The sequence below is a fragment of the Lontra canadensis genome, unplaced genomic scaffold (genome assembly GCF_010015895.1).
Source record: "Lontra canadensis isolate GAN:19392208 unplaced genomic scaffold, GSC_riverotter_1.0 scaffold38, whole genome shotgun sequence".
NCBI lineage: Eukaryota > Metazoa > Chordata > Mammalia > Carnivora > Mustelidae > Lontra > Lontra canadensis.
Genome location: NW_022631032.1, coordinates 5,683,054 through 5,710,803, shown reverse-complemented (window position 1 = coordinate 5,710,803; position 27,750 = coordinate 5,683,054). Strand labels below are relative to the sequence as shown.

General features: G+C 52.5%; 1 protein-coding gene across 6 annotated transcripts in view; it reads right to left on the bottom strand.

Annotated features, from left to right (window-relative positions):
* The window catches only part of MYLK (myosin light chain kinase), a 199,544-nt gene that overhangs the window by 71,814 nt on the left and 99,980 nt on the right, over window positions 1–27,750 (bottom strand). For 4 of the 6 annotated variants that reach the window (XM_032869493.1, XM_032869488.1, XM_032869489.1 and 1 more), the window contains 6 exons: window positions 18,852–18,989; window positions 16,883–17,080; window positions 15,650–15,899; window positions 9,987–10,058; window positions 8,377–9,542; window positions 1,077–1,193 (listed from right to left, as the gene is read on the bottom strand). In XM_032869493.1, the coding sequence (XP_032725384.1) occupies window positions 1,077–1,193; window positions 8,377–9,542; window positions 9,987–10,058; window positions 15,650–15,899; window positions 16,883–17,080; window positions 18,852–18,989 (1,941 nt within the window). Of the gene's footprint in view, window positions 1–616; window positions 701–1,076; window positions 1,194–8,376; window positions 9,543–9,986; window positions 10,059–15,649; window positions 15,900–16,882; window positions 17,081–18,851; window positions 18,990–27,750 lie in introns of those variants that run through there. The other 2 variants (XM_032869492.1, XM_032869494.1) reach the window with 2 other exon arrangements.

Genomic DNA, 27,750 nt, shown 5'->3' with positions numbered 1-27,750 from the left:
TAAAGCTGAGAACGGGGACTCAGGGTCCGCATCTTGGGGAATGGCAGGGAAACAGGATGGGACTTCATAACCCAAGTGATTATATTCCGGAGTCAGAAGAACAACAAAGCCTTTGAGTTGCCTTATTTGGATGCTCGTTTTTCACGTGTCACTCATAGTTACTAACCAGGCATTTCAAGGGTAAGAAATTATTTCCCCCACACTATCTTTTTCGACAGTTCCAGGCAAGTAACGAGATAATAAGGAAGGGATCAGAAGGCCCAAGATGGGGTTCTGGCCCTGGCTTGGCCTCTGCTGGACCAGGGAACTTGGAGCAGGATGCTTTCCTTCTCCACGGCCTTGGTCTCCTACCCTTTAAAATGAGGGCTGTAGCCTCGATCATCCCAAGGCTGGTTCCACTTCCGAGGCTCAACTGCTTAACTCCAGACCCAACAGAGAAAGAAGAGTCATGGACACAGTCTGGCCTCAGCCTTTCCTCACTCAGAAACTCCACTCAGACCTGGGAGCCCTTGGCCCCCACGTGCCTCCTCCTCTCCCTCTGCTGAATTACGGTGACTTTTTCTCCTCACAGAAGTGGGCCTGCCCCCTCTACCCCAGAGACGCGGCCTCAACTCACCTCCTCGAGGAAGTGTCCCCACATGGACCTCCCGCCACTCCGTCCTCACCGTAGGGCTGACCTGCCAGCACGGACACTGGCTTGTTGCCGCTTGTGAAATACTATGTAGTCATTTTCCTGTGGGTGTGTCTTTTCTCCTCCTGCCCTGTGCCTGGCTTCCCTACTCAGCAAGGCTCTACGTGTAGGGGTCAGGACTGGGGACGGGATGGGGGGTGGGGACAAGCAGGCGAGTAGCCCCTCCTGTCAGCCAAGGGCAGGCTGCAAGGTCACACAGGGCCATCAAGGGCTGCTCCCCATTCTCCTTTCTGTCTCACTGTTTGCAAATGATGGCTTGACCCCACAAAGCAAATGCCTCCAGAAGGGATTGCAGTCTTGGAGGCAGTTCTGTCAAGGCATGGCTGTCAAGGGAAGGGCTGAGGAGTGGGACTCTGTGTGGCAGTGAGGTGTGGGCGTGACCTACCGTCCACGGTGACTTGGCAGGAGCACTCAGCCTGGCCGGCGCCATTCTTGGCTATGCACTTGTATAAGCCTCTGTCCTCCGGCAGCGCCTTCTCGATGGAGACAGAGCACAGTGAGCCTAGGAAGGAAGACGGAGAACGGTTGATGGGAGCAGGTACAAGCCCGATACTGGCACCTGGAATGTGGCGGGGAAGGGCTATTCACATGAACAACCTCTGGAAGCCCAGAAGTCAGGGGTCCTGTGGGAACCAACCGTCTCTCCCTCCCAAAGGTAGGGTACTTTTTGCTGATAACCGAGGTCCAATATATTCCTTCCCGGGACCTTCTTCCTGCCTCCCAGAGAGCTCTCTTAGGGAGACATCATGGAAAGGTGCCGAAGAAAAGGGTGGGATCGTGTCTGCCTTGGGAGAGCCTCCCACACAGTAGAAGGAGCAGAGAGACCACGAGCCTCAGACTGCGATGCCACCAAGGAAGATGAGAGTTCGCCAGGCACAAGTTTACGGACCTGTGTCAGGCAGAGTGGCAGGAGCAAACGCGACACCCAGTTACAGCAATTATTCTGGGAATGCATCTTAGAGATGGGAATTCTGAATAAAGAGGTGGGTGAGGGAAGGCAGGAGTCCCTGTCCAGCAGGGGCACTGACCTGGGGTGGGGGCAGTCTGCTGGGAGGAGAGGGTATATATAGCCTGGCATCCTGGGGCTGGCTTCTCAGGAATGGTATGTGAGCTGAGAAGCACGGCCAACCAGGGGCACTGGTCTGAGAGAGGGGCACTCTGGGGTGGCCTCCCTTCAGGACACCATCTTTCGGTTGCCTCAGAGAGTGGTAGCGAAGCCTTTCTTCCCTCACGGGTCTCGCCATGCCCAGCACACTTGTCTTCTGTCCTGGTTGGGGGAAGGACGAGTCAGGCTGGGCAGGCACAGGAAGCAGGGGTCTGGCTACTTCTGTGGGATACCCCCTGGGGGGATTTCCCTTAGGGTGCAGGAAAGTCCAACTGAGGGCCAGGACCACTGGGCCAGACAGGAGGGCAGTGGCACCCTAGCGCCTGCCTTCAGACACACAAACAAGCCAAAAGCATGGCGCTCTGCCCAAAGCTGCCCCTGTTGTCAGGGCAGCAGTCATGACACAAGGAAGAGGACAGAGCCAGGGCCACATGTAGCCTGCTGCCTGGAGCTACTGGCTTCGGCCACCTCACTTCCTCCATCTCCTACTCCCCCAGCCAGTGGCTTGGCACAAACTCTAGGCCTTGGGTGGGTTGAGTGGTATGAATCCCAGGTGTGTATGTGGGGCAGCGTGGCCAGAAGGGAGGCCAAAAGGCACCAATCTCAAAAAGTACCCTCACCCCCATTAGGCAGATCCCCAGACTTGACCAACAGATACAAGGATACTCAGAGAACCTCACTAAGGCCAGAAGGGAAAGCAGAGGCATACTAGTTCCCTTTGCTTCTTGGCACCTGGGTAGTATCCTCAACAGGGAAATGTCGTCCTACCAACCACCTCCCTCCTACTTACACAGAGCCCATTTCTCAGGAAAGGCCTCCCTACGTTCTCCCACCCAGGGGGACATCGAGTCGCGATCTCTGCTCACTGCCCTTGGGAGACAGACTTTGCCGACGCTGAACCAGAAAGGACTCAGGCTGGATTTTTAGGAAATCCATCATGGGAGGGAGACTGTGAAGCACAGGAATCTGGGTTGGAGGAACTGTCCTCTCTAGAGAGAAGCTTCTACTCATCTGAGAGGGCAGGAGGATGCTAAGATGATCTCTGGTCCCCGAATTTGAGGCTTAGAGGAAAGTACCCCGTCTTGTCACCACCCTTCAGTCTGAGGCTAAGGCTCTGTGAGCAGACACTCCACTCCTGGTGAATATTCTGCTTTTGAATCCCTGCCGGTCCTTCAGTTTCAGCAACCCCCCCCGCCCCCCCCCCCCCCCCCGGCCCCAGCTTCAGCCTTAAGCCCAAATGGCACCAACTGCAGAGACAATGGTGAGCCTGCCAGAAGTTGGGCATTTAGACCACAGCTCTCAGCCCCTCAGCCAGGAACGCAGCAGAGCGGGGAGCTCTTCCTGCTGCCCAAAGCCAGGACCCCTGGCCACATGCGTGGGCTGGGGGAGGGGCCCCCAGGCAGGCTAGCCCAGATTGAAAAATCTGGTATTTCCTGTGGGGCAGCTTATTCCTGACCTCCAGGAAAAAAACCCTTTCCCAGAGGTTTTGTTTTTGTTTTTTTGTTTTTTTTTTTTCTTTTTAGAGAAGCCTCAGCCTGGTGGGGAATTTTGAGAGGGAGGTGAGGGGGATGGGAGCAGGCAGCATAGAATCAGAGATCTGATAAATGGCTCAGCTTGAACTGTCCCTGGGAGAGCCTCTTGGGGGCATAGGGTCTGAAGATCTCCCATCTTGCTCCAAGTGTGTGGAAAGAGGGGTGGGGGGGGCAGGGGGGTAAAGGTGGCTCAAAGTCCTGAAGGCTATGCTCTGAGGAGGCCCTCAGTGAGCGGTGCCTCCCCAACCTGGTCCCCTAGGAGGTCTGGACAGCACAACTCAGCTCCAGGTCACCTCCTCAGGGATGGTGCCTTCCCTGTCACCCATAAGCATCCCCAGCCACAGACAGCCCTCTTCTGTGCCCTGAGTTTCCCTTTATCCAAACATGTCTCCCAAGGCCATTGCTGAAATGCATGTCTGTCTCCCCCACTAGTTCTCAGAGGGCAGTGACTGTGTCTATTATGAATGTTTTTCCTGAGCCTGGAATGCAGTCACAGTAAAAAAAAAAAAAAAAAAAAAAAATCTGTCATTCTGAGAACAACCAGGGCACATTTTTTATAGCAGGTGATTTTGGGAGGATCTATGCAAGAGAAAGTCAGGAACATTTAGTCACATATAACCTACCATTGAAAAAGACCATATAGGATTTTTTTTTTTCTTTTGAGAGAGAGAGAGAAAGAGTGTGTGTGTGTGTGTGTGTGAGGACAAGCTAGGGAGAGGAGCAGAGGGAGAGGGAGAAGCAGACTCCCTAATGAGCAGGGAGCCTAATCCCAGGACCCTGAGATCATGACCTGAGCCAAATGTTTAACCAGCTGAGCCCCCCAGGAGCCCTGACCATAGAGTTTCTGAAAGGAAACAATTCCGACCTCAGAGTTCTTCAAGCAGATTATGCATACACAATACTGCCTTGCACACAGTAGGGGCTGCAGAAATCCTAGTGTTCTGCAGAATGAACTTCCATAGGTTTTCAAAAAGTCTTTGCCAGGTCCCACACTAAAGGTGATTAAAAATGAATCATCTGTTGACAACAGCAACAAAAGTGAATTCTCACTAGAGTGGGAGCGATGTGGGAGCAATGTTTGCCAGCGAGAGAAGCCTGGCCTGGAGACAGGAAATAGGGCATAAAGATGAAACTGCTTCTCAGGAGCAGCACAGAGCTCCCCTTGGCTCACTGGCCATCCCTCCCACTCTTCAGTCAAGGCCAAGGCCAAAGCCTGAGGAGCTCAGATGCAGAGCCCAGAAGGGCCTGGTGCAGTCCCCATGCGGGCCCAGGGGGCAGGCCCAGCCACTGTAAGTGGACACCATCTACCCTGTGGCTCTGGGAATGCAGAGAGGGGAAGGGTATCTCCACGTGTCCCTCCGGCCCCTGCAAATTAGCAGTCCACTCCAGCCGACTCCTGTCACACCTCTTCTGCTCTCCTTGATGCTAAATGGGGTGGACATGACCACGTTTTGGGGGGCCTGCAGGCTATGAGCCCTATCCAAGCTACAGGGTTCCGAGTAGCCTCGTGAACCTGTAAACTGCGTCCACCAGCAGGAGGTATGTGGCTGTACATGCCAATGGGTGGGGGGAAGGGAGCGCAGGAGTCTCTCATGGCCAAAGGCTGGTGACAACAGTCTGGCAGGGAGAGCAGAAGTCAGGTTTGTTCTTAGATGAGCTAATAGCACAGGGCAGTGCAATGAAGCAAGAAAGATTCCCAGCCAAGGGGTGGGGGTTGGTGGAGAGGGTGCTGAGGGCAGTGTGAGGACGGGGAGACCCCTTAGCTATCCCCTCCACCTTCCCCTCCAGACCACCTCAAACAACCAGCTGACTGCCATTGATACCCCTAGAAGCATGACCCCAGTCACCCAGACCCCAGCACGCAGGGGTCCTCCGCTGCTTCCTCTTCTTTATCCGCCCCCTGCTCCCAAGCCAAGCAACAGGTCTCCTAACTCTGTCCTTGCTTCTTGAACTGGTTGTTTCCTATCTGTGCCATGGCTACCTTCTTAGTCCAGTCCCCTTTACTCCCCCACCTCTTCAATAGGCTCTTTACCCTTAAGCCCCCAGCTTTATGTGCACTGCTCCTCATTCCAAGCTTTTACATTCCTAGTGCCTCCAGAATCGAGTTCCTTAGCGCGACCTAGGAGGCTGTGGGCCCTGCCTTCCTCTCCAGCCCTCCCATGCTGTGAGCAGGCCCACCTCTGCTGCTGCTAGAGCCCCTGCCTGGGAAGCCCATAGGTCTCCTGGAGCCCCGGCCTGGCTCACTCAGCACCAGCCTTTCCTGAGGCCCCAGCACTCAGCTCCCTCTTCTCCTACGCCTCCCAGCTCACCTTCGGCACTTGGCTGGAATAGGTTTATCACTGGGAGTGTGTGTCCCCTCTTTCCAGATCTGTGGAGAGCACATCTACTCACACCTCTCCGCGTGCCCGGCTCCCTGCAGGGGGCCTGCGGAAGAGGTCACGGATAAGGCTTCCAGATGGGCTTTCTCCCTGGGGTCTGGGTCTAACCCAGGCTCTTAAAGACTTGGGAGGGTGAGGCTCTGGAGAAGGGACGGACAGAAAACGGGGCTGGTATTTTCAGACAAGGTATTCTCCCTACTGTGGCAAGGCGGACCGGTCCCTGTCAAGGCCTGCGTCCTCCACTACAGTGAAAATGCCGGAAACTTGGCAGGCCCAGAGGGCCCCACCAGTCTCCCAACCTCTTCACAACTACTGGCAGGGTTGAGGAGTTGACAGGCGTGAGCAGTTTCCCTGGCTGGACAATGCTGCCAGTGAGCGGGTCCTGAAAGCTCTCTCAGCCGCAATGGTGTGTGGACATCTGACAAAAAGGGGCTAAGAGGTAATAGAGCTTAGTGGTCTGGATGTCAGAACTCAACTGCCTACATTCAGACCCCAGCTCTGTGACACCTAGCTGAGCAGCCTTGGGCAAGACAGTGCATTTCTCTGTGAAACGGGCGGGATGAGATGAGTGAGAAGTGTCAGAGCCTCAGACGGTGTCTGGCGCACAGTGTTCAATTCATGCAAGCTATTCTTGGTTTTCAAAGGAGAATTACAAATATTTAGAATATTTTTTAGGAACTGAATTTGGGGCTGTCTCTCTGCTCCTGGTCCTTCCCATATCCTCTCCTTGTGCTGGCCTTCTTTTAATCATGTCTTCTTCCTCTGATTTGGACCTAAACTGCCCCTTTGAGCTGGTTTCTGTGGGAGGTGATACTGGAATAGCCCTTGCTCAGTGACAGGAGATGCCACAGACTCAAGGCCATGGCTCAGGCATGTGTTTGAGACCAGGGCTGAGGTCTGCTTCCGTTGCTCAGCTGAGGGGATGGTTTATAAGCAGCTACGAGTGCATCTACAGGCCCCACACAGGTCTCACGGCAGCTGCGTGGCTCTGGGCACTGTCCTCAGCTGTCCCAACATCAGTTTCCCTGAAGAGGGTGTAAGCACAGTCCTCCCTCCCACTGTGCATATGTCCCAGGGATGGGCACCTGCCTACCATTCATCCTACCTGGAGAGCACCATGGGGTAACCTGGGAGACGCTCCCAGTCAAAGTCTCAGACTGGTTCTACCAAAGGCTTTCCAACTGTGAGGAGCCCACAGGGGTGACAGGGAAAGTGCACCATCCATGGGCCCAGACAGCTCACCCCACTGTAGCTATCCCCCATGCCCACCTGTGTGTGGACCACAGGGAGGCTGAGCTAACAGAGGCAGGGGGGAGCATGGTATGCCTTCTGGAGGACCCTACCAATCTGGAGATATAGCCACACAAGAAAAGTTCTCCTATAAGCACAATAGCAGAAAATGAAGCATCTTCTCTCTCCTGGTCAATCTCCCCTGAATCTTCTAGCGCTTAGATCCAAATGCTCAGCTCTTCCTGATTTGCTGTCTGAGTTGCAGAATGAAGACAGAAATTTCATCCTGGTCTGAGAGGGACAGTGCTCTCTTCAAATGCTTCCTTTGGGTTTCAGGAGGAAGGAAGGAAGCCTGATGAAGGAGGGGAGGTGGGGGGTGCAGTCAGCAGACAGAAAGAGGAGCAGCATGGTGTGGGGAGTTTCTGACAGCTCCGCTGATCCTGATTGCACAGGACCTGTCCACTTGGGCCTCTTCTTGCCTGCCGCCCTCCACCCCTTAAGGGTAAAATGCCACCTCCTGGGGAACTTTGTACCCTGCCCTGTCCAGAACCACCAGTATCAGCCCCTAGCTCAGGCCAGGCTCTGTTCCAGCGCTGGCCACCAGAGTGTGGTGTGGGAAGTCTGCCGGACAGGGAGCTCCCATACAGGCTTGGGATGCTTGGCTGAGACATTTCAAACCAAATTGAAGGTCCAGGGAAAATGCCCCTCTTACCCCCATCTCTTCTCTAGGTATAAACTGGCCCATCTGAGAACTCCAGACCCCAAAAGGCCCCAGATGTCAGCATTTAGTGGCCCCCCCTTCTCCCCACAACCCAAGAATGTGGAACACCAGCAAACAAAAGTCTCATCCAAATTAGGAAGCGAGTGGCTCTGTCTGCCCAGGAGAGTATGCCGTTGGGGCTGTTTGGGGTTTTGGCCTTCCCCCACAGATCCTTTCAAACCCACAATGTTATCAAGACTTAAGTTGTTGTTGACCCCAAATCACAATCCTGTGCCAACCTGTCACTGTACACCCTCTCTAAACTTAAAATCCCGCTGCGAAAGCAGCTCTCAGCTCCGAGCCCTGGGTGGGCTCAGGTCCCCCGGCCCCCTCGTGCCTGCAAACGGAGCCCCCTCCATGTCAGAGCCGTGGAGGTCTAGCTCAGGCCTAGGGCTTCTCTGAGGAGCCACAGCTGGGGCTGCCATGAAGCATCTCACCAGACAGATGCCGAGGCCCAGGCATGTGCCATAGGACCAGACACCCACCTCTCACTGCCCAGTGATGGAGTGTGTGCCTGAGGGCCCGGAGCAGGACACCTCTCCTGTCAGGGAGGGGGCACAGAGGCTGGCATTCCAGCCTAGGCTCTGGGCTGTGAGAGGCAGTCCACAAGCCCAAAGCTCTAGGAGCCTGCAGTGGACCTGGTACAGAGCCCACTTCTCCCCAGCCCTCGCCCTTGTTACCTTCTTGTGAGAGGATGATGAACTTGGTGGTCTTGAGTGTCTTTCCATTCAGTGTCCAGGTGATGGTGGCTGGGGGGTCAGAGGACACCTGACACTGGAGTAGCAGCTTCTCGCCTTCTGTCACACGGACATCTTGTAGCTTCTCCTTGAAGGTTGGGGCTGTCCCTTGGTTCTCTGACCTGTTTTCATTATCTGTGGCTCCTGCTTGCCCCCTCCTACAGTTCACATCATTCTTAACCTCCTTCTTGAGTTCTTCCTTCCCAGCTGGTTTTGGGGTCTCAGCAGGCTTGGCGTTGCCCATGGGTTTTAGGGTCTCAGCAGGCTTGGCGTTGCCTACGGGTTTTGGGGTGTCAGCAGGCTTGGCATTGCCCATGGGTTTTGGGGTCTCAGCAGGCTTGGCATTGCCCATGGGTTTCGGGGTCTCAGCAGGCTTGGCGTTGCCCATGGGTTTCGAGGTCTCAGCAGGTTTGGCATTGCCCACAGGTTTTGTGGGCTCGGCAGGTTTGGTATTGCCCACAGGTTTTAGGGTTTCAGCAGGCTTGGCATTGCCCAAGGGTTTCAGGGACCCTAAAGGCTGGGCATTGCTCACGGCCTTGGGACTTTCTGCTGCCTTGGCATTCAAGGCCTCAGCGCTGTTGCTACCATTCTCTGCTGGTAATTTCTTCTTGCTGCCTAACACCGAGCGGAAATCTGGGGTGGCAGGTTTGGGAGGAGGTGCCTTCTCAGGCACCGGGGTCTTAGGAGTCCCCTTTTTGGCTAGGACCGAGCGGAAGTCGACCTGCTGAGGGCTGTGCACCTTCCTCTCTTCCTCTGACACGGTCTTCGGCTTCACCTGCCGCTGCAGGTTGGCGCGGAAATCCATCTGCTCAGCTGGGATCTCCTTGAGGTCTTCTTCTGACACCGTCTTGGTACTCACCTTCTTCCCCAGGAGGTCACGGAAGTCCAGCTGTTCCACCTCGTGCTGGCGGATGGCCTCCTCGGTATGCTGCCGAGTCTCCACGCGCCTCTTCAGCAGCCCCCGCACGTCCTCGCCGTCTTCCTCCTCCGGCCAACCCTGCCCTCTCGCAGGCCAGCCGGGCCTCAGGGTCCCATAGCAGTCACGGCCACCACCATCAGCACCGGCTCCTGGGCTGCAGAGGCCCTCACAGCTGGCAGGCTCCCTCCCCCTGCAACCAGTGAAGGGAAAAAGGAAAGTAGCAAGAGGAAAAGGGGCCGGGTAAGAAAGAACGTCAGGGGAGAGCAAATCCCTGAGGGAGGGAGGGTAGAAGGGAGGGGGAAGGGGAGGTTGGGGCTGACCAGGCTGTGTTTATAGAAGGGAACATTGGTGAGAGGCTCTTGCTTGCTTACTTGGTTTGTTACATCGGTAATGACTTCAGTAGCCTTATAAGGGTGTGTGCAAAAAAAATAAAATAAAATAATAATTCACCCCCCTCTCCTCCCCTGCTCTCCCTCCCTCATTCCCCTTCCAATCTCTCCCTCTTGGCTCAGCAGCCTCTGCTGGAGGATACAAATAATCTGGGGCTGCTGGGCTGGGCCTGCAGGGGCCAAGAGGAAAGTGGAGCGGGTAGATGGCCTGGGGGCCTGGCCGGGCACCTCCTGGGGGCACTCACCGCAGGGGGGCTCTGGTGGGGTTGCTCTGTAACATCAGTGACACCTGGCAACTGCATTCGCCAACCCGGTTCCTGAAGGATTTGAGAGATGGATACATATCAAGAGGCTCTGGGGCCAAGGGCCTGCTCAGCCCAGGGCTGTGAGGAGGGTGGGGCAGGCAGGAACTTGGCCAGAGGCTGGCCAGTTTACTCCAGGAAAGAGGGGGCCATGGGCTTAGCTGTGACCCCAAATACCCAAACAAGACCTCGATCTAGGGCAGGCCCTGTCCCTCTTTGGTCACCCTCCTCCCCACCCCAGCTCTTGTATAAAAAGGAAAAGAAAAACCTTCTGAACAACAGCTTAGATGGACATGCAGAAGCAGGAATACTTTTCTCTAAGTATATTACAAAAATAATCCAATCACTCAATTTAAATACAATCACTCAACACTGAAGTCTACACCTGCCAGGGTGTGATGGGGCTGCTGGTCTAGTCCCTGCAGCCCTGTGTGGTGACCTGAGTCTGACTCCATGCTCCCTCAACACAGAGGTGGTTCTGTCCTCTCTGCACAGGGTCTCCCCCGCCAACTGCTCCTTCCCCTGCTCAAGAAGTGAAAACACTCTTCCATCCCTCCCCATCAGCTAAAAACCAAACAGATGTCTTCCTGCAGGGATGACCCTTTCTCTCCTTCCTTCAGGTGGGGAGGGCTGTGGAGTCTTTGACCCACTGTTAAAAGTTAGTGTCCCTGTGGTGTGGCTAACTGAAGCTCCTCTGCTCTTGCTCCTGCTTGCGCGCTGCCAGGACTTAGAGCCCTCCCACCCTGCATGGCTGCCATCTGCTGGCGGTTCTGAGCTCTGACCAGCCAAGGTTGTCCAGGCAGGGGGAAAGTCGGGGGTGGTGGGTAGCACTGAGAGCCAGAGGCGACTCTTTATGGTGATAACCTCCCATTAGAGACAGGGCCCTCCACCTTTCGTTTTTGTGCCTAAAATGCACCAGTGACGTATGGAGCACCATTCTGTCCATTTTAAAGGTTCAGGAAGGAGACTCAGGAGTTTCTCTGAGGCTGTGCTGGGGCTCCCAGGTTCTCCTACTCATTCCCCACTGTGTAACCATCTTACTGGCACTGCCGGGCCCAGCACGTGCCTCAGATCCTACCACAGACGAGCCAAGTTCTGCAACAGGTGCCTTACATAATCTGTCTCATTGCATCTCATGACATCTCTGGGAAGCCAGCACTGGTTTTATAAGGAAAACAAGGCTTCTAAAGGTTAAGTCATTGGCCTCAGCTCACAGAGCCAGCCAACAGGAAAAGGGATTGACACCCAGGTCTCCCTGAATCCCGGAGCTGTAACCTTCCCCCCTCCGCCTTGCAGGGCTCGTCAGTACCAGTCTGCTGTGGGGTGTGTAATGTGTGTGCATGTGTGTGCGCGCACGCATGCACATGCCTCTCTGTGGACGCGGCCATCAACAGCACACATGGATACGTACAGATACAGGGCCTTACCTGCTGGCCTACTGCACCTGCAGGGACGCATCTGGAAACATATGCATAGGCACTGTCATCCCTCCACGGACAGCCCCCCAAGCATGTGTTTACACAGCCCTGGCTGATGTATGTGGCTCTCTACCTTGCCTGGCCTGGCCTCCCTCCCTGTGGAGGGCGAGGTCCAGATCACCCACTGGCAGCCCCCGGCACAGCAGATGACTTGCAGGGGATCTGGGGTGGGGGGGTTGCCGCTCATTCCCAGGCAGGGAGACCCATTTGAAACAAGGAGAGGTTGATCTGGGCTGTCCTCCAACCCTCCTCTCATCCGTTGGGGTCCCCTCCTGGCCACCTTTGTCAAAGCTCAGGCTCTCAGAAGGCATCGATTCAAGGTTCAGGGAGCCTCAAAGTCTGGACAGTTGCAAGGGGCCCGCGGCTGCTCCTTTGCTCAGCAAACAGCGGTCAGGTGCCTCCTTGGTTCCAGGCCCTGGGAAGGCTAAGAGGCCCTCAGGACATCCTGAGCACCTGGCACAGAAGGCTCATGGGGCTTTGGGTCAACTTGTAGAATAAACACAGAAGGTCATTTGTGGGTGAGGCCCAGCTCCCTGGCACCCCACTTCTGCCAGGCCGCTGGCCAGTATGAGACCATTCATTCCCTGCTTTTCTTTCCAACACAGGGTGTGGGGCCCACGATTGGTGAGAAGCAGAAGGCCAGGAGGCCAACGGCCGAATTTTCCCCGCTTGTGCTCTCCAACATTGCCCCAGCTGAGTTTCCTCCTGCCACAGGTACGACACAGCCGGATGCAAAAATCAGGAGCAGACGCCAACCAGATGGCCACACTTTACCCCAGCCGAACCCGCCAGAGGCTTTAAATGGTGGGGCAGCCCATCCCCTGGGTTGGAGTGAGCTCTAGCTCCCCATGGGGAAGCAGGAGAGGGCTTCTGTTGCTGTCCACCGCCCGCCCTTAAGGAGGGAGCAAAGGTGGCTTGCTGTTTGACCCATCTCCATGCCTAAGCCTGTGGCACCTGGGGAAGTCTGAGAGGCAGACAGGGGTGGAGAACTTGGGATACCATGGCTGGCCCACTAATGTAGGGTCACCATTTCTGCAGCCATAAACTTAAATCTCTGCTGGGCCTTTAAGACAAATCATGGGTTCAAACAGGGTCTACCGAGGTCAGAAAGGCCTTTGACCTGGGACCCACATACCAGATAATCTAGCCAGCCAAACAGCCTCTTGAGACCATCTTTGGGATCTGGATCAACATATTCAGTTACCAAGTAAGGCCCAGGGCTGAGGATGAGGCCCCATGCCCAGCCCAGGTGCTGCCAAAGAGAATATATGGGGCCAAGACCCCAGGGGCTGCACCTTTTACAAAGTAACGAAACCCCTTCCACTCCTGCCTCCTAAATCCTGAATGAGAAGCCCACTCTTTTGTTACAAAGCCTTGGACCCTGTCCCACTCTGAATCACCCTCCCCTGGAATGGGTTTTACACGTAAAATTAAAGAACTAATTTCCTGGCAAGTCTCAATCTTTCAAATATTTCAGCTGGAATTTGGAACTGACTTTTTGACATTTCCTCTTTTAGTTCAGGAGACAAGCATTAAGGCAGGGGAGGCAGAAACCATCCAGCCACAGCTGTAGCAGGGACAGATAGGACCCCCCCCCGCCCTTTTCCTCCCAGCTATCTGGTCTCCCTCCTTGAAAGGCATTCTGTCCTGGGTCTAGGGCTGATTTCTGTCAGGATGAGAAAAGCTGGAGGGGAATGGGGCCCTTGGCAGACCTGGCACATATTCCCCAGGAGAACTTTCCCCTGACTTGCTCCTTAGCTGAGGACAGAGCCAAGGCCACGGCAACAGCAACCCCAAGGAACGAAGAGGCTGGACGTTGGGGAGAGGGGAGGGGCAAGGACTGAGTGAATAGGGAATCCAGGGCAACCTCCTGGGTTCCCCAAGCTCCCATGCACTTCGGAGAAAAAAGGAAAGGGAGAGAATCTGATTAAAACGATGAGGGTTCCAGTCTGGGCTCTGGGCGGCCACAACCAAATCCATGACCCTGAGACCTTGGTTCCCCCCATCATTAAACAATGAGTCGGCTAGATAACTTCTGAAGTCCCTTCCAGCTGGGACAGCGTAAGTTTTATGACTGTCCCCAGCTGGGCCCAGACAGTCTGCCTGCCGACCTCCCAGTGCAACCCTCCACTCTGGCCTGGCAGACTTCCCACAGCCCTTGCTTTGCTCTTCCCTACCCTTTCTGGCTCAGAGCTTCAACGTGCCCTTGACAGCCAAGCCTTTACTCATTTGCTGAACCTCTGCTTATTGTCCTCAAAATCCCACAAGGAGCTTCTCTCTTCTAGGATGTTTGGCTTAAATAATGTGATTATTGTCCCGTAGCACTACTCCTTCCATGGAGACAAGCTCCAGACTCATGTGTCATCCGTTTCTACCATTTGTACTGGCCTAGGTGAGGAAGAGTGTGTCTCTTCTCTATTCTGAAGGCAGATGTGCCTTCCCAATACTAACTGGTTTGGGTGTAAGGCAAAGGCTGCTGGTGTGTTCTGGGCACACTGCTGATGGTAGCAGGATGACCAGCCAGTCCACAAACCATCTCCACAGCAGACTACATACACGGCATTAGCTCAGCTGAGATTTGCCAAGCCTTACCCAGCTAGGCAGAACTTCCTAGTACATCTAAAGAAATGATAAATGACAACTTTTTTTTATAAATCCACTAAATATTCGAGTATTTTGTTATGCATCAAAAGCTAACTGATACAAGCATAAAGTGCATATCCAGAAAGGACCCAAGTGGCGGGCCACACCCTGGGTTTTGTCATGATTATAGGAACAGGGCTCAATCATGGCAGTAGCTTTTACATGGCACGTAGCTCAGAGCCTCGAACACGATGTGCTGAGTACAGGGAAATGATTTATCCAGGGGAGCAAGCCCCTTGCAAAGGGGCCAGGCACCCGAGCCAGGGCAGCTCCAAACAGCTTTGTCATGGGGCACCACATCCTGTTTGCAGGGTCAAGGTCAGATGAGCACTCTTCAGTGCTTACAGCAACCCGAAGGGCTGGCGCTCTGTCTCTGTCAACCCAGGGCTGGCATGGGATTTTAAGAGTTAGAGCATTTTCAAGGTAGAAGAACATTTCTGGATCACTTTCATTTAACAAACAGTGAAGGCTGACTCTGGGCAGTCACTGTTCTAGGCACTGGGAACAAAGCAGTGTATCTTCATGGAGCTTACCTTCCCATATAATCTAGAAAACCTTAAACAGGAAGTGGGTGGGGGGAGGAATGAACATAGTTAACCTCCCTATAGTGGTTTTAAATGTCTACAAATTCTTTGATACTCCCCTTTCCAAGAGATGGCACCTAATATGGCTTAATAACTTACTTCTAGCAAACAGAATACACAGAAGTAATAATGTGTGACCTCTACGGGGTAATCACAAAAGACATTGCAGATTGTAGCTTATTCCCTCCCATGATCACGAGCTCTGTGGAAGCCAGTTGCCATGTCATGAAGTCATTCAAGCAGCTCTAGGGAGAGGTCCACACGGCAAGGAGCTCCGGCCTCAAGCCAACAGTCCTATGAGGGAGCCATCTTAAAAGTGGACCCTCCAGCCTCAGTCAAGTGTTCAGAGACTACAGTCTGTACCAACAACTTCCCTGTAAAAATCATTCAGCAAAGCTACGTCCAAGTCCCAACCCATTGAAACTGAGGGAAGATAACTGTCATTTTAAGCTGCTTGGTTTTAGAGTAATTTGTTACACAGCAATAGGTAACTAATACACTCCCTCAATCCTACAGCTTTCCCAATTTTAATCCATTCTTCCCTCTTTCATATTCTCCACACACCAGTTCGAGTTTCATGTTTTATGACTGTCCCCAGCTGGGCTCTATATAGACAGTCTACCTGCCGGCAGGAAGACTGTCCATATAGGGGAACAAAAGCCAGGATGGAGTAAGACAGGGGACTCTGGGGAACTGAGCTCAGGATCTGTCAACACCTTCACGTTGAAGCAGGAGAAATGAAAGCTTGTTGGTAGCACCGGGCTTGCCCTTTCTTTCCCTTGAAGCCCAGCCCCACATTACTTTTGGGTTTCCACGGGCTTCCTAATCCCGGGTGGGAACTTTGACAGGAGGGAGGAATGTGGGGGGGTAGTGGGGAGGCTGGACAGACGCACGGACTCACTTGAGCAGGATCTCGTATTGGCCGGCATGCCAAGGCTGCACGTTCTTTAGAACCAGCGTGAACACGCCCTCATTCTGTAGCACCTCGAAGTGGCCAGTGTCTTTGGAGAGGGCTTTGCCATCTCGCAGCCAGTGCACAGTGGGGAAGGGGTCCCCAGCGATGGCACAGGAGATGAGGACACTCTGGCCCAGGGAGGCTGTCACTGAGCGAGGCCTGCTGATGAACCAGGGCTGGGTACCATCCTGAGGCTCTGGAAGTCGGCAAAGGGTTGAATTAGAGAGGAAAGCCTTTCAGCAGACAGGGTCCACTGGGCTCTCCCAGCCAGTAAGGGTCAAAGACTGCACATTACCCAAATAACAGCCGGTCCAGAAATCACTTTTATTGGATATACAGTTACAGCACATTGTTCTCATGGCAAATCTATCTTGCTTATGTTCTCTGAGGATAACGCTGACAAGACGGTATTGTATATCTGAAGCCAGGGGAGGTAGCCTTGCTCACCAGACTAGGGGCAATTGATCTACAATGAGACATGCATAATTTTTTTTAAAGATTTTATTTATTTATTTGACAGCTGGAGATTACAAGTAGGCAGAGAGGCAGGCAGAGAGAGAGGGGGGAAGCAGACTCCCTGCTGAGCAGAGAGCCTGATGCGGGGCTCGATCCCAGGACCCTGAGATCATGACCTGAGCCGAAGGCAGAGGCTCAACCCACTGAGCCACCCAGGCGCCCCAGACGTGCATAATTTTGAGTTGATGTTTGCTTTATGTATCCTTTCCTGGTCTCTCTTCTTAAATACAGGTTCTCTAAAGGCAAGGACCCCAAGGGGCCACAGCTTGCCTCAAAAGCTATCACTGTGCTAATGTAACATTGTATGTTAATGATATTTCGATAAAGGGGGGAAAAAAGCTCTCACTCCCTAACTGTTAAGTATATCATAGGACTTCTCTCCTAGCACTCTATGCAGCGTGTCACCAATGACCCAGAGAACACAAAGACTTCAGAAGGCTCCAGGGCACAGTGGTGCTACTCAGCCAGAGCCCGAGATGGAGCTGGGGAGCTGGCCTTGTGGGCTGGAATGGGACCAGAGGAGCACAGGGGCCGTGGGGGAAACCAAGTAAACTCACATGGTTACCTCACCTCCAGGGTGTTTTGGACAGCCTGGCCTGCTACAGCAGCACCACGGCTTTCCCGCCCCACCGGCACCCACCCCCGACAGCCCCGCAGCCTCACCTTGCACCATGAGCACCGCCTGGGTGCGGACCTCTCCGGCACTGTTCCAGGCTTCACAGGTGTATGTGCCCGTGTCCTCTGGGAACACTTCCTGGATACAGAGGCTGTGCTGAGTGCCTTTCTGCTCAAAGTGGAAGTCCTCCGACTCCTGGATCTCATTCCCATCGTGAAGCCAGACGACCTCAGGGGGTGGGTTCCCTGGAGGAGAGACAGGGCAGGCAGACACGGCAGGAGGTGGGTTCCCTGGGACATGGGGCAACTTTGCCTTTAATAGTGTGACGCTGTACTAAATACAAACCTCTCTATGCCTCAGTTTCCCCATCCGCAAAACAGTCTAACCCTATCTTCTTCATAGGTTTGTTGGGAGGATTGAATAAAAGAATACAGTCCCCCCAGAACTGCCCACTAGAATAGCAGATTAGAGGGATGCCTGGGTGGCTCAGTTGGTTAAATGTCCGACTCTTGATTTTTGGCTCAGGTCAGGATCTCAGGGTTGTGGGATCAAGCCCTACATCAGGCTCTATGCTAAGTGCGAGTCTGCTTGAAATTCCCTCTCTCCCTCGCCCTCTGCTCCACCAACCTAAATAAATAAATAAATAAATAAATAAATAAAACCTTTCGCAGATCAGAAGAGCATCTGGCACAAGGAAAGTGCTCAATGCATATTCATGATAATTATTTAACAGCAGAATTGCGGAAACCAGAAAGGATGGGAAGTGAAAAAATATCGGAACTCAAGCTGCTCGGGAACACGGTACCTGAAGTGCAAACGTTCCCTGCTCCGCCCTGCCCACACAGCACACACACACATCCAGGCAATGCCACGGCGACCTCGTTGTCCCTTCTCTGTCAATTGTCACCAGGAGGAAAAGTCACTTAGCATCTCATTTTGCCACCCTACAAAGGTTGCGTCTGAGGGTGGTCATGGGCGCCAGCTCGCCCAAGATCGCAAACACAGCTCAGGGTGGAGAGCGTTTTCAGGTTTTATCTGTCTGCTCTCCTCGGTAGATTCTAGCAGTTTGGGGGGGGGACATAAAACAATGGCCACCTGAGAGAGCTGCCCCTGCGGTAGCATTGCACTCTGCTTCCTGAGGAGGATGGAGGCTGTGTGGTGTCAAGCTCTCTCTGGAGGAGAGAGAGAGTGGGGTCACCTCTGATGGGTTAGCCAGCATGGATATGGAGCCCAGGAGCAGAGTGCCTCTGATTTCTGTCAGTTTGAGGAGTATGGACAGGGGAGGCAGCCAGGCCTCAGCCTGGGACTATCATGGAGATGCCTCAGGCCTGCAGGTGTGGGGGGGTGCATGCGGATCCTGAAAGGGGGAGCCCATTGGTTTCCCCACTGCTCATCTTTATTATTTCTGCAGCTCAGGATCAACTAAAGCCCAGGAGAGCGGCCTCCAGACTGATCAGTAGTCAGCAATGAACAGGACACTCTGGATAAGCTTGGGCACAAGCTGGTTTAGTAAGTCTGTGCCAGCAGAGTCCCCAGGCTTCTCTTGCTGGCCTCTAGCAGGGACTGAGACAGCTCACGCTGAGCTGCTGGTCAACATGCTCTTGTCACCCGGTGGTTTTAGAAGGACCTCTTCTCTATTTTCTCACCTTAAACTTGAGCAGAGCAACAGGGTATCTTCTAAGATCTGGGAAGTTCTCACATCAGCTGGTTTTGGGCCAGTGTTTGAAATCTTCCAGCTACGGTGACCCCATTATGTTTCCCCACTAATCACCACCTCGCTAGCTGTGGTCATCTTCTTCCTCTGGACCACCTTGAATTAACCTTGAATCCAGAAAATCTTGCCCAGAGGAAACAGAAAAGAGGGACCAGCAGGCTCCACTTCTTTGGGTCCACTGAGAGTCCTGTGCTGACTTTCTGGTGGGGGGATGATCTGAGTAGGACGTGGGAGAGCAATGTGTACACGGCAACCATGCCCGTTTTCACATCAACCCCAAGGACAGAGATGCAGAGACAGACCTGACACCTGGACTGTCATGGTGACGTGGCTTCCATCCATGACTTTGAGGTCGGAGAGGCCCTGCAGGAAGACTGGTGCGACGGGCTTGCTGGGAGCTGCAGGCAGGAGGGACCCGCTCTTCCTGTCGCTCTTCTTTTCTGTGCAGCAGACAACAGAATGGGGGGTGAACAGTCATTTATTCATTCGACAAACACAGACCTGATGACTGCCGGGCAACCAACTATGTCAAGGCTCGGGCTTCCACCAGAGGTAGAAGGTGCTAACAGGTGGGGCACATGGAGAGGGGCTGGAGGTCATAGGAAGGCAGTGAGCCCGTTTCTCTGCTTGGTGTGCCGGTGCCCGTGCCTGGGAACAGGGAGAGGAGGGGCTTCTGTAGGGCCAAGCCTGGCCGAGGCTCTGCTTCCTCCAGAGAGTTTCAATACCTGCCGCCTTAGGAGATTTTTTTTTTAACTTCACTCACCTTTTTTAATACGTGCTACGTTCCCATGGCACCAAATTTTAAAAGTACTAGAGAGCGTGTGTAGTCTCCCTTCCACCCACCCCTGACCTGTGGCCATCAGGCTCCTCTCCCCAGAGGCAACCTATTTTCAATTTCTGGTTCATCTTGCCACAGATGGTCTACGGATATAATACACACAAGCAAATAGGCATACTCTTCCATTTTCTTCTCTTATAGAAACAACAGCACACTCTATGCACTGATGGTCGTCTTATTTTTTCATTTACTGGCGCACCTTGTTGCCTCTCGTAAACCAGAAGTGAAGAGCTTCCTTGTCATTTTCTATGGCCGTGTGAGACTCCACACCCTCCCATGACATTTTAAGTCCCTCAAGAAAGCCAAAAGATACCACACTCACTAGAGGGACTCAAATTAAAAAGACTGGCCACCCCCAGCCCTGGTATGGGTGAGGATGTGGAGCGCCAGGACCTCTCCCACGCTACCCTCCCACGCAAGGGACACACCCTTCTGAAATCAGCATGGCACTTTCTTAAAAAGTTAAACATGCATTTACCATACGATCCAGTCCTTCTACCCCTGGGTATTTGCACAGAAGAAATGAAAACGTGTATCCAGTCAAAGACTTGTACACAAAGGTTCATAGCAGCCTTATTTCTGACGGCCTCAAACTGGAAACAACTCGAGTGGCCATTGACAAGTGAGTGAGTAGAGATTGAGCCGTATTTATGCAGTGGGATAGGACTGAGCAATAAAAAGAAGCAGACTAACAAGAGACACTACAACAGACAAATCTCTGATTTGTCATAATAATGACCCTGAACAAAAGAAGCCAAAGGAAGAGCACATACTGGGTGATTCCATTTATATAAAATTCTACAAAATGCAAAACCTAGGGAGGGCAAGCAGGCAAGCAGATCTGTGGTTGCCTGGGGCTTATGGGGAAGGATTGTAAAGGGGCACCAGGAAGCATTTGAGGTTGATGGAGAAGTTCATTTCTTAAAATTGGGTGAAGTTTTCGTGGGTGAAGGTTTCAAATTAAACACCATGAATATATGCAGTTTGTTGTACATCAACATGATCTTAGTAAAAACTGGGGAAAGAAAATCTCGGAGGGAAGGTGGAAGTATACCAGCTAGTCTAAGACAAGAGCTAGAACAATTCTCTGGGTTCAGTGTTGACCCACTCACCTGTTTCAATTCTCCAGGGAGGTGGGGTCACAAATAGGCTTTCTGTTGTTCTTGGAATGCCCCCCAGGCTGGGCTTGGACCTGCCTTGTGTGAGCCGGAGGGGAGGGGGCAGCAGAGTGGCTGAGCTAGAGTCACCCACGCAGGATGGCCCTGGTGTAGGACGAGCTCGTGGCTATCCAGTCTCTGATCTTGCCCTTTGCCCTGCGAGCCAGGTGGCTTTGACCTTTAATCATTCTGGAGCTTTTTTGTTTTTGTGTTTTGGCAGGGGTAGGGAGGGAGAGGGTTCTCCTCTTAATCTCCTCTAACGATATCTCTAACTTAAACTCCAAGTTTTGGGGGAAAGGGACTCTGGTATTTTGGGTTCTTATAAGCAAGGGCCACATAGACCAAATTCCCGGAAAGCCAGCAGCCATGGGGATACATCTCCACTGTGCTTTATACACCTGAGAAAAATCAAACTCCACATTTGCCACTGAGTTTCTATCTTTTGGGACTAAAAAACAAAACAGGGCCCACTGCAGAGTTGTCTGGGTGCAGCCTCCGGGAGTGAGGATGGGAGATGCTGAGAAGGCTCAGGATGCTGGAGGGAACCATCCCCAGAGGCAGGTGCATTGTGAAGGGCACGGAGACAGGGTGAACCCAGAGTCCAAGACCAGGGATGTGCCCTCAGGTCCTGGTGTTGCCTCCACCCCAGCCCCCAGCATCCCTGCCTCAGTCAGAGGAACAGCTAGGCAGACTAGCCCTTGACCTGAGGCCCTGGGAGTGGGCTCAGGGAGGCCCAGAACGGGAAGTGCAGACATCTCCTTACTCTGCCTAGGCTGCAGTGGCCAGGAAAGCAGGATGCCTCAGGAGAGTTGAGAAATTTCCTGTCCTGCACGGACTAAGACTTGAGGACAAAATGTTTCTGCTTGTCTAGATCCACCCCCCTCCCCCACCCCGTTCCTGCTCCTCTGTTACCTCAGCCAGTCCCCAGTTTTAGAGGTCCACATAGATGGGCATTCCTATGTTCCTACGTGCTGCAGGAACATCAAACACTCCTTTGAGCTGCCGGCGCCCCTCTGTGGCCCCTACCATCTCTCAGATCTGGCCCCGGGCAAGTCACTGCCTCTGTCTTAAACTCAAGGGCCTCACCTGTGTTTAGGGTAATAACAATATAATCCCTGGGCTTTGGGAGCTTTAAAGAGAGAACATGTGAACACACTTTGTAGGTCTACTCAACACCAATGAGACCTTCTGTGTGAAGCTGGCACAGGCACTGACTCGGTCTTACCCGCCGGGGCGGCATTATTGTGGGTTATCAGCTGCAAACAAACAGAGGTGGGGCCCTCACCCAAGGACAGCAGACTTGTTTTGTTCTTACACGACCCGAGGTAAATACTATTAGGAATACAAATGCATAGCTTAAAACTCTCCTAGGATATATGTAAAATAATTTGAGAACAACCCGGTGGCAACCCCTCCAGGAGAGAGATGAATGGGAGGACTGCTCTGTGGGCGCCCGGCCTGGGAGACATGGAGTCCCATGGCACCACGGTCCCAGACCTGCCCTGTGTTCCCCACACCCCAGGCCTGGAAGGAGGGTAAAGGGAAATGATTGGGAGCAAGTGGGCAGAATGAATCTGACCTCAGACCTACAGGCTGGGTCACGTGGGATCAGCGTGACAGAGTCCTGGCTAGGGAAGGGTTAAGTCATGCCTAGCATTCAACCACCCCAAATTCTTTACCAGGTGAGAAACCAACCAGCCCTCCCACAAACACACTTCGCACTGGGATTACGGAGCCATGAGCCATGAGAAAAGCAGTTTTCTGGAAGTGGCCTGAGAAAAGCAGCCCTCACTAGCATCCCAAGACCCTAGTCCCACTCCCACCACCCACTCTCCTGAGAGACCATATCGTGCTCAGGTGAAGTGACCTGCGCGAGGTCACAGGGCGTCATAGGCAGACCTAGAGCTCGTACCCAGGTCTTCTGATGGGAAGGCCCAGATGTCCTGGAGACCATCTCTTGCACGGGAACCACGCTTCTCCGGCGGCAAACTCCCGACAAGAGCAGGATCTTATCTGCTGACCCACAACCTAGACTCTTGTCAGGGGAGGACAGCTAACGCAGAGCAAGGCCTAGCCAGTGGAAAGGGCAAGATGTGTGGACTGCACTGAATTTCAAAGCCAAACAAATTACTGTGTCTCATCTGTGGCCTATGCAGTATGGTGTCCGCTCATGCTCACTCTTAGACAGACTTGGAAACCAGAAGACAGATGGAAGGTGGTGCTCTGAATTTGGAGCTCTGGCTGTCTGACATGACGCAAGCTCCCCAACCCACAGTCTATCAGGTCTGGATGCTACCACGTTGATAAGTGTAACGTCTACACCATCACTATAATGCATGATAAATACCGTAGGGTTGTTAGATGATTCAAAGCAGCAACCTATGTAAGGCAGCTAGAACAATGTCTGACACATAAGAAGTATAAAAATTCATGGGTCTTTTTTGCCTTTCCTGATCCAACTGACCGTTTTTGGTTGGGTGCACTCAATGTGGCCGTACCTACAATGAGAGCCATCCTCCAAACCAGGACATTGCTGTTGAACCAGACAACTCTGGAAGGACATAGAGCAGCCGCCAACAAGGGGACATCATCACAAGAATGGCTTGCAGGGTCTGGCACTTTAAGATTCTGAAGGATGCTCTCAACCCATTCAGCATTATCCTCAACATCCCCAGAGGTAAGGCAGGTTGTGTCCCCACTTCTCTGAGGCTCAGAGAAGGGAGCTGGCCTGTGCTAAGATCCCAGCGCTGACGTGACCCCCAGGGGCTTGGTCTGGACACACTCCCCTGCTGTCCTGAGAACAAAGGGCAGTCACTCAGATTCCCGTGGGAGCTCTCACTCACTGTTGTCCATGCCCAGACTCCCCAGTGCCCCTAGAGAGCTGCACCTCTGGGCTTCAGCTTTGGAGGTTGTCTGGCATAGTCCTGGTCTGAAGCGGGGGTGGGGGGCCGAGTCTGAAGCAAGAGGTCCCCAGTGGCCCAGGGAACCGCCACTGGGAGCCGCCTTCATCTGGGGAGGGCAGGCACTGGTCGTGGCACACAGGTGGCAAGGGAGGGGTCCCCAGGACCCAGAGACAAATGTCTCTGCTCAAATGGGGCCAGACTAAATATACCCCAGGTTTCCCCACAGCTGTGCTTCCTGACACTGCCGAGACCAGGCCTGGAGAGAACCTGCTGTCTGGGATCCAGGAAGGGCCAAGCTCCCTTGATGTACCGGCCTAGAAGTAAAGATGGAATGTGAACTCACCGGGGGCGCCGGTACGCGGTCCCCTGGCCAGTGACTCCGTAGTCACTCACAGACTCACTCTGTCATTTAACTGAGTAGCTAGCTACTGGGTGCCCTGTTCCACCTGGAGAGAAAGGGAACAGACCAAGCCTGCCTCCACGGAAAGACAAGACCTGAGATCAAGAATACTTAGAAGCAGTTTCCCGACAAGAATGATGCCATATCCAATAAAGCTGGTGACAGGACTGGAGACGGGGGAGGAGCAGCAGAGAGGATGGGGCAGAGAGGGGATAGATGGAGGGAAAAGGAAGGACCCCCCCCAACCCCCACTGACCCTCTGATGTCTTTCTCCTTGGCCACTTTTGCTCTGTTTTAAATCATCAGAAACTGTTTCTGAAGACCCCCACATTAACTTCTTGCTCTGGGGAGGCAGAAGCAGCATACAGAGAACCTGTCATCGTCCCTGAGACCCAGCAGGGGCTGGAGTAGCTGTAGGCCTGATGCGGTGGGCAGCCCCTTACCTCTGAGCATGGCTGCTCTCCACCTGTGAAGTGGAGGTCATTCCCAAGGGGACTTGTCATGGGAATGGAATAATTGACAAGCTAGCTTTTCTAACCCATTAGTTGTTTTCTGTCAAAACAACGTTCCTCATTAAAAACACTGATGGTTTAAAACAGTCACATGAACTGGTATTAACTCAGTATTTCATTTCTGAAAAGTTTTTTTTTTAATTCTTTTTTAAGATTTTATTTATTTGATAGAGGAAGATCACAAGTAGGCAAAGAGGCAGGCGGAAGCAGGCTCCCTGCTGAGCAGAGAGCCTGACGTGGGACTCGATCCCAGGACCCTGAGATCATGACCTGAGCCGAAGGCAGAGGCTCTAACCCACTGAGCCACCCAGGCGCCCCATTTCTGAAAAGCTCTTAATTAGAGAAAGAGTTAAATACCCACCCAACAGGTGCACTTTGTTACCATTCTCATTGGCTCCTATGCAATAACCTTTATAAGCTATTTCTCAAAGCTGGAGATATGAACAAAGGCTTTAGCTTCTCTTGGGCTTGAAATTAAGAGGCATCTACAGTCTCTGTCCCCGGGGCTGGCCGTGATCTCAGCCCTCCTTCGACACTACAGTGACCCTCCTGTTCCCCCACTTTGGGTCCTTCCTTCCCCTTCCACCAGTTTAGCAGGAAAAGCACTTTGGGGTTTCTCCTTAGAAGCATTCTCTCCACCTGTCTCCTTTCATCAGCCACCCTGATCGGATCCGAGCTTTCATTAAATACACATGTTTACACTTTGAGTAGCTTGCCTTGAAAATGGCCCTCTGCAGGCTTCCAGCTCATTCGAAACTTATTTCAGATTAGACCAAGAAATTGTGGGAAAGAGCTTAAACAGATGACACAGACACATAAAGAGAGGGTGTTGGTGGGAAACATCCTACCATCCAGGAGCCCCCCTGCTCGCAGGACTCTCCCCTATAGAAGGACTCCTGCCTATTGTCATCAGGGCCATTTACTAAGTCCCACCCTTAGAGCCTCAGACCCTGTCCTTCAGCAGCTTGCCTGCATCCCTGGATTCACCAAATGAAAATGGTTGTGGAAGGCTCTCCCCTACTTCCTAACACCCTCCCTCCTTAAACCTCTCATGGACAGACACAGACCTCTTGCAAAAGCACAGCTGGAAACCACTGCTGAGCTTTTCTGCTTAGTCATTACAACCCCAAATACCATTCCAACAGCCAATCTGGTTCACTCCAAGCCCTGTTAGGGTATGGAAACTCAGTAAATCACCATCTGAAGGGGAGCTCTGGAAGCACAGCCCTCCCTTCTTTCTTTATTTGGTGCTCAAAATCCAGCACGGTCCAGGGATCAGAGACTAGCCTCCTTTCCCTACATGCCATGACGTGACCATTGACTCTAGAGGACTCGTCAAAGGAAGCTTACCTTCACCCAGCCTTGCTATTAGCGGGGCATTTTTGCAAGGTGTAAATCCCTAGTACTTAACTTCTCTTCCAACAAAAGTCTCTCCTAACCAAATAAACCTACTTGGTGATTGGGCAAAACTTCTACTTCTATGTCATAAAAAGAGCTTTGGTCTGTTGGCTTTTCTTCCCTCCCACTGACTTCTCTAGAACCTGAGAAGCAAACGGGAATAGAAGTGTGCAAAGAGAGAACAACAAGAAACAATGACGTAGGACAGTCCCCAAAAGATCTCTGACCAGTAATGACAGGAGTGCTGGATAGGAAGCAGGAATCACTGCCACCACAGCCTTCTGACTGACTCAGAAGTTACAATCAAATATAGGTCAACATAGCTCAACATAAAGGTACAGCAGCCAAAGCTCCCAGCGCTCCTTCCTAAGGAGGGCCTGGAAACCACCGTCGCCATCATACAGTCATAGCGTGGATCACATTTTGCTGTTAGGGACACAAAGCTGTTATTCTGGATGGCGTTCTTGACCAAGGCCTCCAAGCAAGCAAAGGACAGATTCGGCCAACAGTGGGCTGGACAACTAGACAGTTCTGCATCTCTTATTGTCCAATTAGTAAACCGAGGCTTCAGTTCTGTGATATGGACACACATGTACACGCATTCACTCAGAAATCTTCCTGTGGTGCATGACCCCGTTTCTGCTGTATTCAAACTACATTAAACTAGAACATGGGTTATAAAATAATTTAACATTTATCTGCTTGCCTTCCTAGAATTTAAAAGATTTCTGGGACAGATGTGTGTGGATGGGCTAAGGGTCTTCGAAGACAGACCAAAAAAAAAATTAAAACCAAGGTTTATCCTCCTTCAGTACATTTCTCTTTAGCTAATGTAAGTATTAGAAATGTTTCCAGTGCTTGAGAGTTTATCGAGGGGAGACACCACTGGACAGATTATATAGTATCCGAAATTCCCGAGCTTAATTTGGGAGAGAGGTGGTGGTGCGAGGCTGTCAGGGCTCCGCGCTGCCCCACTTAGCACCTGTCAATAACCTGAGCGTGAACTGGGCTTCTACTGATGCTCTAAGTTTCATCTTTTTACTCTAGATAGCAGTTTCTTAAAAACCTTCCCCACATTTTATGTCCTTAGGTGCCTTTAAGGAGGCCCAACAAGCCTTCAGTTAAATAAACACCATTAAGCTGAGACACTAAAGTCAAAATGGGCACAGTTAGTAAGTTAGTAAATCTACTCACGTAAGAATTTTAGCCTTGACAAAGATACTCCAGGGGGAGATAAAGTATTCTAGCCTGAGGAAGTCTCCCCCTGACCCCAATGACTCAGTCCAAATACGCTGAAATATTTACTCCCCTCTCGGATCTTCCTAGGCTCTGCAGGAATGTCGGTTAATCATCCTTTAGTGTTCGTCTTGGGTTGGGTTGGTGGGGAAAGGCTTTCATTGTCTGGTTAACTATTGGGGATTTTTTTTTTTTTTTTAATCCTGGGCTGGGGGGAAGAGAGAAGGAATATTGGCTGAGGGACTGTTGAGAGCTAGCAGGTGGGTTTCTGTCACACTCCAATGAGCACTGAGCCCCCAGGGAAGTCAAGAGGTAAAGTGACATACTTCTAGAGAGGCCATCTACCGCTGTGTGCTTTCAAGCATTCCCTGAACACCGTCTCACAGAGGAGGCCCCGATCCACAGGCAATAATGCCTAAGAAAGGGTCCCTGCCTGCAGGCAGCTTACAGTCTAGCAGGGAAGACAATTAAACCAGCAATTAGAGTGAAATCCCACAGTTAGAATAAAATGTGGGCTCCTTACCCCTAGAGGCCCTGCATGAGGTGCCCCTGCCCCTCTTTCTGAACTCCTTCTCACTTTGCTCCAGCCACCCTGGCTTATCTGCCTGTTCCTTGAATAGGCTGACCTTGCTCCCAATTTTAGGGCCTTTGCACCTGCTGTCCCGCCTGCCTGGAGCCCTGTTTCTCCAGCTCCCTGAAGTTTATGCTCAAAAGTCCTCTCCACCTAGAGCCTTCCTTCACCACCCAATGTGCTCCT